This window comes from Cyprinus carpio, chromosome A20 (assembly GCF_018340385.1).
Source record: "Cyprinus carpio isolate SPL01 chromosome A20, ASM1834038v1, whole genome shotgun sequence".
NCBI lineage: Eukaryota > Metazoa > Chordata > Actinopteri > Cypriniformes > Cyprinidae > Cyprinus > Cyprinus carpio.
Window position 1 is genome coordinate 1,435,608 of NC_056591.1, and position 14,835 is coordinate 1,450,442.

Here is a 14,835-nt window from a genome sequence, read left to right on the forward strand (position 1 = left end):
GAGCAGGCGTAATTCTGTTCAGTCATGTTCTATTGGCCAGCACACACCCTACATGGGCAGCTGTGAGGTGCACACTTCAGAGCGCTCCTTCAGCTGTTTCACATACAGTACTCATGCCTTTGTGTCAGACTGCACCAGCATTCTCCTCTAACCTCTCATTAATTAAGCATTTTCACCTGCAAAATACCACTGACTGGTTGTTGCTGTTGTTTTTACACTATTAGAGTCTACTAAGATCCCAGAAGAACAGCAGCTCATCCTCAATCCAGATGTGCAGCGTAAGTCATTCAGGAAGACACACATTCACTTCACAACATCTCCTCATTCCAGATGCTCATCTTCAATGTAAATGTTCATTGTAGGTAATTATTGAATTCACAACTGAACGTCTTGATCTGTCAGATTGCATGCATTCTTTCACAGTTTGACACAAACACCACCAAAACTTTGCTCTATAAGAGCCAAATCTGCCCATGTTTACATACTGCTTTCAAAACTTTTAAATTTAAGTTCAAGCACAGTACAAAACTGAATACAATTCTACAGTAATATCAAATAGAATAGGAGTATTATCATAATATAATAAAATATTCAGAATGTAAATTTTGATATATTTTATGATTTGTTGCTTGTTGATGGTGTTATTTTTTTGTGTTAGTCTTTCAGTTTCATTACCATCTGTACAGAAGGGCAAAACTTAGGAATAATTTTGTACTGTAATGTAAACACGGAGCATGTAACATATACTGCAGTGAATTATAAACAGTAGAGAGTATCATTCTTGTTTTGTAAAGACAGTTCACAAAAGAAAACCTTGTAGATAATGCAACCTGTCGTTAGTGTTTTTAGGTTGTTGTGTTATGAGTGATGAAAACCTTTGCTAGTGTTCTGTAAGAATGCCTTGATTTGAGACATTAATGAAGTTGTTACATGTGTGCTTTGTCTCTCTGTTCTTATTTGAACATGCTTTGGTTTGCTGTTGTGGTCAGTTACAGTATTCCTTGTTTGTTCTCCTGTGGATTTATGATTGTTTTGGATTACCCTTGTGCTTCATCTTAGCAGAGCTACCGTTACAGAAGTGTTTTGGTAGTTTAAGTGCAATCTGCTAGTGTTCTGTAAGAATGCCTTGATTTGAGACATTAATGAAGTTGTTACATGTGTGCTTTGTGCTAATGTGAGATGTGATTTTTTGACAAGAATGGTGACCGATACTCAGAATTTGTGCTCTGCATTTAACCCATCAAAGTGCACACACACAACAGTGAACGCACACACACACACACACACACACACACACACACACACACACACACACACACACACAGCAGTACAACACACACACACACACACACACACACACACACACACACACACAGTGAACACACACACACACAGAAACACACACACACACACACACACAAAGTGGGGACTCTCCATAGGTGTAACAGTTTTTAAACTGTACAAACTGTATATTCTATCGCCCTACACCACACCACTAGTGAACCTACACACACCACCCCTTACACGCACACTTTGTGCATTTTTACTTTCTCAACAAAAACTCATTCTGTATGGTTTATACAGTGTTTTGAAAAATGGGCACATGGAACATGTCCTCATTACACACCCTCTCCTTGTGAACTACCTGTCAAGTTGAACCCATGACATTATACACAGTTGTGTTTTGAAACTGAGTGATGTGTCGTGTCACAGAAAAACCGATACACAGAATTTGTGCTCTGCACACCCATCAACACACACACACACAACAGTGAACACACACACACACACACACACACACACACACACACACACACACACACACACACACACACACAAACACAGCAGTAAACACACACACACACACACACACACACACACACACACACACACACACACACACACACACACACACACACACACACACACAGCAATGAACACATACACACACACACACACAAACACAGCAGTAAACACACAGTAGTAAACACACACACACACACACACACACACACACACACACACACACACACACACACACACACAGTACGGAGACACACACACACACACACAAACACACACACACACACACACACACACACACACACACACACACACACAGCAGTGAACATACACCCGGGGGGCAGTTGGGGGTCCGGTTCGTGCTCAAGGGTCTCACCTCAGCGGTGGTACTGAGGGTGGAAGAGAGTGCTGGTTATTCACTAAATATTAATTACTGTGGGGATGGAAACTACCTGGATGCTGCAAGAGCACTTAACAGAGGTAAAATATAACTGGTGAATGTCAGATTTAAAAAAACTAATACAAAAAAACAAAAAAAACAAAGCAAAATGTTTACAGCGTCTCTGTTTTCTATTGTACAACCTGAAGTTTATGATTTGCAATCACTGCAGTATGATACTGTCAGGTTACTCAGACACAGGGACAGAAGGTGAACCGGAGTGTGGTTTTATTGGATGATACTGAATGTGAAACGAGCAGGAACGCAGGGGAGATGTCAGAGGAGATGCACCTTCTGGCTTGTCTCATCAACGAGACTTAAACACTTAAAGGCTTTAGAAGTGATAGTGACTCAGTAGAGAAAGAAATAAAAGGGTGACAGGAAGAACCTCAGTGTTTCATTAGAGCAGAATTACAGTTTTTCTCGATTGCTTAAACACATTTCTTGAAACTATGCCTCATATTCTCAAAACAGTAAACACAAATCCATAACGTCTCACCTAATTACCCAAACAACCTATTTTCAGGTCAAAATGAAGCTCTACACTCAAAACCATTCAGTCTTGCTGAAAAACCAAACTTTGCCCTCAGACATCACACACAAGCCCTCAAAAACACACACACACTACAACATAGTCTTACACACTGGTGAGATAAATTCAAAACAATACTACAAAAAACAAAAACAAAAAACAGTAATAAGTTGTTGCTTGTGGTTCTCCCCCTCAAGGAACATTTTACATGATGAACACGTGTATACATTTGCACATTTTCTATTCCATAATGTACTGTACAGTACAATACACCAAACAACAACAAAAACATATTCTGCCCCAGCATCACATCTTTGGTCTGGGACTATACTGGCCCGAGCCAGGCAGCGGGGGGGGAAATCTGTCACACATCACCTGTAATGTCTTGTCAGGCTTCTTCCATTCCATCGTCTCTGTGTCCTACACAAATAGAAGAACTGATTTTACAAAAGTACTTTCTACAAAATGGAAGCAGACAGAAACTCTATCTGTGATTTTACAGGGTGATGCATGTGTTGTAACAGAGTATAGCTCTCAAAAGTTACAGTAGAGTACACTGAGGTACACCTCCCTGAATGTTCTTATGATCGAAGCGACAGTAAGTACTTTGTTTGTCTGAACTCATTGCCAAGCCACGGTCACTAGTGGCACAGTTTCATATGAGACTCCAAGGACTTGCCCCTCATCCTAGAGGCTCAAATTTCTTCCTTCAGACTCTTCCTCCACTCCCTCCTCTTGCCCATCCTCCTCATCCTCCTCTCTGGTGTCCTCGACCTTTTCAATCACGTCTCTCTGGATCCATTGTTCCAAAACTGAATGAACTGAATGGGGCTCTTTTATCTATCTATTGAAGGTTCTGATTGGTGTGTGATAAGTTTTGACTCTTAGTGTTTCCACGTGGGTATCTGTGTGCTAACTGAGCTCAAGTTATGCTGACTTGAGTGAACAATGCTGAATGCTAGTGCTTTCTAAATGACCACATGGTGCAAGCACTGAGACATGTAGGGATTTGTGTGTAGAGTTTTGCAGTAAGAGTTCACCAAATCTGACTCATGTGTTAAAGCAGAGGAATAGTGTTTATAGTTCAGCAAAATGGGTGTGCATTCTGAAAAATGGCGTTATGGTCTTGAAATTTTAGCTCAAACGCCTGCTTATAGTGTTTAAGCAATTGAGAAAAACTGTAATACATTCATGTGGTTTTCTGGTGAAATTGACCATCCTGTCTAATCAGTCTGCATGCAGCCGTGTCAGCGTCATATAAAAAAAGGAGAATCCGGGAATAACATTCAGTTTAACATTCTGCTGTTTAACAAAATGGTTAAAATGTTTATGTACAAATAAGTACAGCTTCTATCTTCTGTCCAGAAGAGGGCAGTACTGTGTCATAAGTCTCTCTCACACACACACACACACACACACACACACACACACACATTTTCTGTGTGATTTCACAGACTCAAACACTGGCGCTTCAGTACAGTAAATACATCTTCATTCACCATGGAGTTATTGAATTCACCAAGCTATTAAACTGAAATTTATGAAATATCCTGTTATTGTCATTTCCATGTAATTTCTCCTGGAAATGTTGTATGATCATGTTTAGGATTACAATGAAACATGAATATCACTTTATTTCTTCTTCCTTCAGTTCAAAATACTATTCTGCTTGCACTCAAATTTAGGAATTGATCTGGAATTGAAGGAGTTCTCAAGTCATTTCTGAATGATGCTTAAGAATTCAGTGTCACAAAAAGATCAGAAATACTAGACAGTATTCAAGGATTGGCTGAAAGAGAAGGAGAGCGTCTGTAATCATCAGACGTGTGCTGAGATGCTGGTGTAGTGTGTGTTTGCTGACAGTCCACTATGGCACGTCCTTCTCATTGATCCTGGTTTTATCATGGGTCCTGTGAATTCCAGTAATGACTTACTGTAGCACAGTTACAGCTTCTGCCAAACGTGTCGTCAGCACTGAAGACTCACTGAAGACTGCACGAGATGCTCTCAGCATGAATGTCGATGCTTCTCCAGGCTATAAATGTTAAACTGTTCTCTTCATTCTCCATGAGCGCAGCACTGAAGATCGCAGATCCGTATCCTGTGCAAATTAAACCGAATGCCAGCATGTTTTAGTCATGCAAACAGTCCTGTAACAATAGGGACCTTTCTAAAAACTCCCTCTAAAATAAGCTGCACAGGTCGAGCCAGTAAATAATGCACATGTTCGGCAGGTCGCCGGATGAGGGTTTGTCCATTTATCACAAGCTCCCTAAAGACTGTCTTTGGATTTCTTCCATTATTGGAGAAAATCAGCTCCGTGACCAGCACAAGTTTATGAATGCTACGGTGTTTTTTTGTGTGTTTTTGGTGATTTTTTTATTTGTTTTTTTTTTTATGAATTTTGAATCCTAAATACAATCGGCAGAATTCGGCATGTTCAGAGTGATGTTTAATGTCCCAGACTACCTCTGTGGTATTGGACACTTTTTAGCAACAATTAAAAGCTTTTAAAAACACAAGGGTTATTACTAATGCATTTTATGTCACAGAATAAAATGTTTGTGTTCACCGCCATTTAACCAAAAATCCCCATTCAGAAAACTCATTGACTTCAGGACGATGGATCCAGAAGAACTGGAAAGTGAACTTGTTTCTGGGTTTTGGCCTACAAAAGCACATCATCCCTGCAGCGCTTGTTATTTGCAAAGGAATAACAAGAAAGGAAAAGACATCTTCTATAGGGCTTTAATTCATAAAGTGTCAGTACAGCTCTGCCAATGTATTTACACGTCATTAAAATATCGTCACAGACCACCACTCACTGTTACCCGTTAACCTGCATCCCATCTGAAGCAGACATGTGTTATTGGGCACATAATTAGTGCTGCTGCAACCTGCAAAGCATTGCTCTAATGTACCACACGAGTCTGCTCTGCTTTCTACTGTTTATTTTTATTTATTGACGTTATTATTTTCCAAATGAGTGAGTTTTCTTCGGGGAAGTGATGAAATGAACAGGGGCTAATGATAAAGTAGCTCTGGCTGAAACGTCATTCTTTACTGAAGACTTTAGGTTCAGTGCATTGTCTGACTTGAAACAACTGGACAGAGGTCAGTGGTGTCTTATCTAGTGACTCTCCTCAGTCTTAAGAGAGGTGACCGAATCAACCATAGGGCTTTCTCTCTGATGGTCAGAACATCAGGACAGATGTGTGATGTTTCAGTCCATCCTCCAGACCGATGCTCACTGCTGATAGAACTATCTCCGCTCATGAGGCTGGTTGCATGTTGTTACCCATCACAACAGACCTGAGGCATACTGTAACTGATGGAGCGATATGCTTTTGTTGGGTACCTCATTTATAATATTTAATCCACTCTATTTCCACTCCAATCTTTATTTATACTGAAGGTGAGAAAGTACTGGGCATGAACACATTGTACTAGACATTTGATATCTTCTTATCTGTAAAAAACAGACCAGTGATTGAATGCTGAAGCACTCTCACTCCCATCTGAAAGAGTCAGAGAGACGGCCTGCAGACGAGACAGGGACTTACACACACAGGAGATAGAACATGAGCCAGTTTGAACCACTTTCTTTTCTACATATGCCTCATTCCAGTGATAGAATCAGTGGCTACGTAACAATAATAATAATAATAATAATAATAATAATAATTATAATATGTAGTTTATGCTAATGTAGCACGCCTGCACACACACACACACACACACACACAGACACACAAACAGATTAAAAAAAAATAATTGTGTGTGTGGGGGTTCATTCCATACAGATTTTTCTACTGTACAAGCATTATTTCTATCCCTTTACCCCAACCCTACACATAAACCCACCCTCACACAAAACTACAGCTATTTTTAGATCTCAAAACTCCATTCTGTATGATTTATAAGCTTTTCCTCATGTGGACCTAAAATAAAATGTACTGGTATTAACATACTGGTGGGGACATTTGGTCCACATAAAACCATACATACCAGAACTCTCTCTCCCTCACACACACACACACATGAATTTTAGGAATTTTTATGTGTGCTTGTTTTAGGAATGATTCACCTAAATGTGTGCTCCACACACACAGATATGAATATTAATTTTTATTTTCAGGAAAAGTAAATAAATAAATCTGATAAATATATGTTTTAATGATTATTTTTGATTATTGTGTCAAAACTTTACACACAAGCACACAAGACACAACACTGGGAAATAAACCATTCACATCTATGTTGAATTTAAACTCTGCTATCAAAACCTTACAATCCTTTGTCAAAATGTCGCTCCGATTACAAAATGATATACACTTGCATCATATGAATACACTTTCAGATCAGCAGCAACACACTAGTCTACTTTATATAAAACACCGCAGTCTTTTGTTTTCAATGTTTTTATTCAGTTCCACAGAGGGCATGTTTTCACAACAGCCAAAAAATTAAATACTGATTTCAAAATCATTACATTAGTATATTTTACAGTACAGTAAATTCAGTTAAATCAAAAATAAAAACAATACACTTCTGTAAACACAGAAAAACACAGTTGTGCGTGGGTGGTATTACAGATCCTGCCGTCTGTTGGGGTCTGGCCACAGGATCTCATCAACATCACAAGCAATGTCTTCTCTCGCTAAGCATCGGGGAAAATATCCCCTTGTGTGTCGAATCCATCCCTGGATAGACCTCACCTCAGTGTCTCCGCAGGCCTGTTCCATTGCCTGCAGAAGAGGCGTACGGGCATGTGGTTGGTGGTCATATATGCGCCATCTCCAAGCGGAAAAAAAAATCCTCTGTAGGATTTAGAAATGGCGAGTAAGGGGGCAAGTACAGAACTTCAAAGTGATCATGGTTGGTGAACCAGTTCTGGACCAGGGCAACCCGATAGAAACCAACATCATCCCAGACAACAACAAACCTGGGCTTCTCTGGTCCATCCTGTCCAACTGCATCATGAAGTGCATCGAGAAATGTGATGTGTTGTGCATTATAGGGACCCAGTTTGGCATGATGGTGCAGTAGGCCTCGAAGACTTATGGCAGCACACAATGTGATATTTCCCCCACGCTGCCCCTAACATGCAAAATTGCCCTTTGGCCAATTATATTACGTCCCCGTAATCTGTTTTTGCTAAGGTTGAATCCAGCTTCGTCAATGTAAATACATTCATGCAGCTCCATCCATGTCCAAGATTCTCTGCAACAAAAAATACATATTGTGGATGGCTTTACTCAAAGCACACACTTACACTACTACACATACAGAACCGACCCGACCCACCACACAGGTACCCATGTAGCTTTCTGAATGTATCTATGTGGTACTAATCCAGTGGTACATATTCATCTGTTACTGGACCCATTCTTTATTGTAAATGTAAAGGACTGAAACACTTACCTGTACATATTCATGTTGAAGTTCTTTGACCCTGACACTGTTCCTCTTAAATGGGACCCTGTACAATTGCTTCATGGTCATGTTGTGCTTTACCAAGATGCATCTGATAGTTGTAATGCTTACTCGATTTATGTTGTTGAATACTTGCTTATCTGCAAGTTTTTGTTGCTGTAGCTGGTGGAGACGGATTGCATTGTTTGCTCTGACTAGGTTCACTATGGCAAGTTCCTGCCGTTGGGTGAACAGGCGTTGGCGTAGGTAGGTCTTCTAGCCATTCTGTAGAAAAATGCAACCACAAATTGTTCTCGTTTGCTTCTTTTTTACAGTACTGTGTATACTGAACTTCACTGTATTTACCATACACAGTTCTGAAGCATCTCAACATGTTATCTTTCACAAAACTACCACTTTTGTTGGAAAAGCAGCATTAGCCACCCTGGAATACAATACATGTGATACAGTAACGTGATATGGTACAGTACTGTAAATACTCTAGATACAGTCTGAGTAGAGTAGAGAGTTGAAGACATACAGTACCTGTTTTCCAGTCGGAATGTCCTTATTATGGATGAACTGTGTAACGGCTTAGATTAGGATGGACTCTCTGCCCAGCTTCCCTCATGGTTTATGACATGGTCCACCAAAGTTGCTCTTATGTCATCCAAAATAATGGTCCTTGCGTGGCCTCTTCGACCACGTCCTCCTCTCTCTCTCTCTCTGTCTCTGTCTCTGTCTCTAGCTCTCCCTGCCTCCATGCTTGGAAAGTTCTCAAAATGGCTTAACTGAGACCTTTTTGTAGCTGACTGATTGGTGTTCAGTTTTGTAAGGAAGTGTTTTCAGGTGTGTCAACGTCTTTTCAATTAACCAATGTGTGTTGTATTTTGAATAGATGTGTTTTCCCAATGGTACCCTGAGATTTGAAATTTTGACTAGTGTCTTATGTATGAAATAGTGTGTATTGTCTAGGAGCAAGTGTGTTGCAGAAAGGAGCAAGTGTGTTACAGAATTGCAACTAAAGTGCAAAGCAGCGCTTTTGTTTAAGGTAAGGTTACACTGTGTTTAAGGTATAGTAACAACAACTTCAAGTTATGTTACTTTGGTTTAAGCATGTGTCTATAGTGTTCAAGCAACAGGCAAAAACTGTATTTTACTATGTACCATTTTCAAAATCTTACTATTTTCATTTCAGTTGCTAAACACTGGCTTCATTATCATTAGTGGGCTGCTTGAGTGTCACTTTAGTGGATACATTTCTATGCAGTCGTTTTTGTTTCAGGTTTTAGTTTCAGTAATGCAGACTCATGTTACAGCGTGTGATCGATCTTGTCCGGTGAATACATGCCCTTACCAAAAAGTAGTATACTTCAAGTTGATTTTATTAAGTACACTTCAGTAAAGTTCAAGTATATTTTTAAGTAGGTGTAGCAAGTATACAAATATCAGTGTTCTAGTAGTTGTTACAGTACAGACAGGTCGGAGACGGGAGATCACAGGTAAGGTTGTTTATTGACACAAGCAGAGGGAATAGTGAACATAGATGAGTCAAACTGATGAGGCAATCGTGAATGATAATTGAAAGAATGATGATACTGTCCTTTGTCTTTTGGCAGAGTGAAGATCCAAGTGGCAGTGGAGAAGTTGAGATGTAGGAGGATGATGACACATACACACACACGAAGAACACAGGAGGTAACTTAGGATCGCTGGAGACAGGTAAGTATAACACTGGTAGTCCTTGAAGTCAGCATGTAGGTAAGTCCTAGTTGCAAACGAGACCGGACAGTGGCTGTGTGTGTGAGTGTCTTTTTTGTGCCAGTTAATTAAGGTGCTGATGAGGTGCAGGTGTGTGTGCTCAGTATTCTGGTGAGGGAGTGTGCTGTGATTGGATAGTGTTGGAGCCTGGCGTGTCTGTGGCAGTAGTATACTTGTAAGTGTACTGTTTCAATACTCCTTGGGACTAAATTGGCCCACTTTCTAGTATATAAATGTACTTTAAGTATAACAGTAGTAAACTTTGAGTATAAATTACCTCTTTGTTTGTAGTCTGTACTGCAATTATACTAAAAGTGAACTTATAGGTATGCTGACAGTTTACTAATTAAATACTTTGTACACTTTGAAGTATACTCTCAGTAAACTCTAGTAGTTTTATACTGCAAGTATACTCATACTTTTAATCATACTTTAAATACTACTATGTCCGTATTTAGGTTTTAATTTGTATATATTTTTGTTATATGAATATCTGAACATACAAAACATTCAAAGAAAGAACAGGGTATCTGTTTGTAAACAAAAACATTTTATTCTAGCTTTCTTTTTTAAACACTTTAATGTGGGTAAGTTTCATAAAAAAAAAAGAAAAAAATAAAGAAATAAAATTTTGAACAAAAAGCTGAAAAAAAGACTATGAATTGGATTCAGAATGACAATGAAAACGTAGATGGAGTCGATCAACACCCCAAAGCTTGACTGTAATTATTACCTCTTCATCAGTCGACATTTTATTCCATAAACGTTACAGTTTTGATGCTGTTTCATGTCAGATGATCTGTTAGATTACATGTGTTAGTATCTGTTGTTTCTTTTTCTTCTTCACTTGTGTTTTTTTTTTTTTTTTGTTTTTTTGGAAATTCGGTACAGAAGATGTGTACTAGCGCCCTCTACTGTATAACAATGAAAACAGATTCTAGGAGCACAAGTATAGCTCAAATATATTTAGACTTTTTGTAAGTATAAGTCAAGTATACTTAAATGTCATTTTAAGTATATTTCTGAGAGTACATAAAGCCCATTTCTGAGAAGTACATAAAAAGTAAACTAAAAGCATACTTTCCTATTTTTAGTTTAAAAGAAGTACACTTATAGCAGACTTAAATAAACTTTTTCATAAGGGATGGTGATGATCCACAGGGCTGGTGCAAGAAACTACAGTGGAGAAAAAGAAATATTAAAAACTGTGAATGAATTGGGACACTGACCTCTGTTTCTGTGATGTTCCAGCACCTCAGATGAGTGTCAGCATCCTCCTGAACTCCATATAAACGCAGCGGTCACTGTCTGAATCCTTCAGGAGGGAACTGGACTGTATAGTGCGGTGTCATTCCTGTTAATAAACAAACTGTTTGAACAGAAGCTGATGAAACACTCAGAAGAGGAGTGACACCGCATTCTGCAGTGTGAATGCTACCTGTGTGAAGCAGGATGAATAACACTGAGCCCAGAGCAATACTGTGATGTACATTGATTCTTTCAGATGTCTTTGATTGGATGAACTAGGCCAGTGGTTCTCAGTCTACAGCCCCCCATTGTCCAACACAATATTCAAAAGACTGTATGTTCTTTGATAAAAAATAATAGTTATTGAGGCAGAAAAGGCAAATACAGCTTTTTAAAAACATTTTAATTTAGATTGTTTGAATATATTAATATTTATTCATTTTAATATTTTTAAGTCACCCCACGGCCCCTGAAAGCCCCTGTATGAGAAGCACTGAACTAGCCTTTTGGTTTTTATTATTAAGTTACTTAAAATAACAAAATAGACATATTTCATGATATTTTCACACAGAGGTTTTTCATTACTATTGTCGCATGTCTTTCCATCACCTTTGTAAATACAGGAATATAGAAAAACATCATACGTAAACAGCCGTCTTCAAATATCTGAGGATTCATTGAAACTGTACACATGATTTCTCAATAATGAATGAACAAGTACTTGAAGAGAGTGAGATAAATGCCATGAAGCTTCAGAAATTCTCTTTCATCAAGAAAGAGGAGCATTTGACCAACAAGATAAAAATATATAAATTTTTATATTCATTACACATATAAACAGTGTTGCACATAAAGATATTCACAGAGTCTTTATGATTATGTGTTTCTTTTTGCATGATGTGTTTGAATTAACTTAAGAGCCTTGAAAAACTGCAGCAGCACAACAGTTTGTCCCACAGTTCCTGTACGTTTATTACAAAATTTAGGATTAAGGATCACACACACACACACACACACACACACACACACACACACAAAATAAAGATCACACACACACACACACACACACACACACACACAAACACATGTCTCACACCAATGAGTCAGCACAGCAGACTGGGGGATTCACTAAGAACGAGTCGTGACCACTGACGAGTCGCCTGCGCAGGTTTAGGAATTATGCAGATCATGTAAAGACCGTGATACACCAAACCGACATCAAAGCACTAGCGGTGACTAAAGACAGCTGTGTTGTTGCCTCATGTCATGCTTGTCTGGGCTTTAAAGTTGTGTTTGAACACACTACAGCCAACAGCCAACTAGCAGGTACAGTCTGTGATGAACTGTCTATACCAGCAGGTGTCTATAGTCAATAGCCCAGTGTTGGTAACTTAATGGCAACAATCTGCTTCCCATCTTGTGGGTCAATTTTAGGATGCATCAGACCAGCATGATCTGACAAACTTTCCCTTTGACTGCACAGCATCAGTCCACCACTGTGATCCAGACAACTGAATCAACTCTTTGAAATACAGAAGGCCCTCGAATGCACCGTGTGTCCGCATACAGCCAGTTATAATGCTCTTATTTAACTGATGAATAACTGCTTCAACAGAAATCCATCTCTTCTGAATAAATATCAGGATGCAGCGTAAAGCCCAAAGCATACTTCATTTTTTTTTACATGTATGCTAGCATATAGCTGTAGCCTTTGAAAGTATTTGACAGTGTGAATGAACACAGACGGTGGCCACATGCGCTCTACAAAGCTTCATCTTAGTCCTGTGTCTGCTCTATTTTTCTCCAGAAGTTATGACTGATAACAATTTCTTTTTACTCTTTTAAACTAAAGTTGCTGCTATCTCATAACCCCTTCACAGAAATGATTGTTAATGCTAATTGTTGACCACTATTTTGTTGTTGTTGTTTCATCTCTTTAGTTTTGTTTTCTACTGTGAAACAGGGCCAGCATTGCCACCTTGTGAAACAACTGATTGGTGCAAAACAAATTCAATGTGCATGTGCGACCTGATATATGTCCAAATATGCACAAAAATGTTACAAAAAATCGGATGGTGTGCATACAGTATGCAGATACTATTTCGGTAATGAAATTTGCATCACGCACTGTACCGGACCCTCGTGTATGTGATAAAACCAAAGTATACTTTGGGCTTAATTGCAGCAGGAAAATTGTGTGAATAAGGTGCAAGCTACAATGAGCCTACTGTTCATGCTGAAAACCAAGGGTCATCAGAAAGATTTGACAGGTTTTTGTGCTGAAAAACTGCATCTAGTGTGGTGAAACCATTTCGTGAATTCACCCCCTGAATGCTGCATCTGTTCTGGATATGGCAAGGTGAATAACAACAACAACAAAAAATTAATCAAAAACATATTCAGAGTCATGCAGGATGGAGTTTATATTGTCTCTCTTCCTGTCCGTTTCGGCCCCTATACAGTACTCTCCATAACCCACTCGGAGCTCTCAGTGGTGCCTTTGCTCCCGCAGCTGTCCCCTTCCTCATCGCACTGCAGCAGCATGCCGTTCACTGACAGGCTGCGTTTAGTCCAGATGCTGCTGATCCGGCGCGGGTACGAGCACAGCTGCTGCGCCGTGGACATCGTGAAGTCACCCATGTCAAACGAGTGGCTCCTCTTGGGTTTGGAGTCCAGAGGCAACATGAGCAGCTTGCTAAGCCGTGAGTCCAGCGTCCGACCCAACAGAGGCTCCTTGTCAGTAGGGCCCACTGGGGCCGAAGCAGCAGCTGTGCTCACCGGGCTTACGGACGCACACGGCTCCTTGGTCTGGTCCCGAAGCTCCAGCGACGTGAAGGCCCCTAGAAGCTGGTCCAAGTTGGTGCGGGGCTTAGGAGGCGCGGACCTCCAAATGTTGGCGAGGGCACTGTTGGGACTGTAGGAAGTGGGATCTGCTGAACCTGAGGAGGAAGAGGAGGAGGAAGAGGACAAGCTGCTCTGGAGCGAACCACACTTGAATTCGACCACTTCGTCCTGCATGGTGACTTTGGGCTTGAGCTTGGGTGCCAGCAGAGGCACTCCGTTCTGCCCCGGCCTCCCTCCATTGGTTTGAGAGTATGTTTCACTGACGTTGCTCAGCTTGCTGACAGGGGTTTCACCACCCCCTCCGCCATCCCCTGCCTTGTAGCGCACCATCAGAATGACAATAAACACCAGCAGCGTGGCCACGATCACGCCGCCCACCACCAGGATCATGGTGCCGCCCAACAGCTGCCCGTGCAGAGACCGGCACTGCGGGTACTCGTCCCGGGTGTAGAACTGCACACAGCCCACCACGTTAGTGGCAGTGAGCGTGGTGGCGGTGTCGTCCCAGACGGCCAGCACACACAGGTCATACAGAGTCCCAGATACCAGGTTGGTGATATGGAAGGCCTTACTGGAGGGAGGAATCATCCTACAAACACACAATGACAAACTCATCAGTTATATGATACTGAATCAATATCGATACTGTGAAAGTTCACTTATTAGCATTATTCACTGCAGACTTCTTTACATTTAGATTATATATTTTATAGACTAGTGTTTCCACCATATTTCAGATTGAAGTAGTTTTCAACCCTGTTCCTAGAGTCCCCAAGACTGCAGATTTTGCATG

The 14,835-nt window shown here is 40.3% G+C and overlaps 1 protein-coding gene across 4 annotated transcripts in view; it reads right to left on the minus strand.

The window, feature by feature from the left end:
• Window positions 1-10,978: 10,978 nt before the first annotated feature.
• lrfn2b (leucine rich repeat and fibronectin type III domain containing 2b) overlaps window positions 10,979-14,835 on the minus strand; it is a 94,693-nt gene continuing 90,836 nt past the window's right edge. For 3 of the 4 annotated variants that reach the window (XM_042777321.1, XM_042777323.1, XM_042777324.1), the window contains one exon: window positions 12,211-14,631. In XM_042777321.1, coding sequence (XP_042633255.1) covers window positions 13,653-14,631 — 979 coding nt within the window. In that variant the 3' untranslated portion in view covers window positions 12,211-13,652. Of the gene's footprint in view, window positions 11,305-12,210; window positions 14,632-14,835 lie in introns of those variants that run through there. The other variant, XM_042777325.1, reaches the window with a different exon arrangement.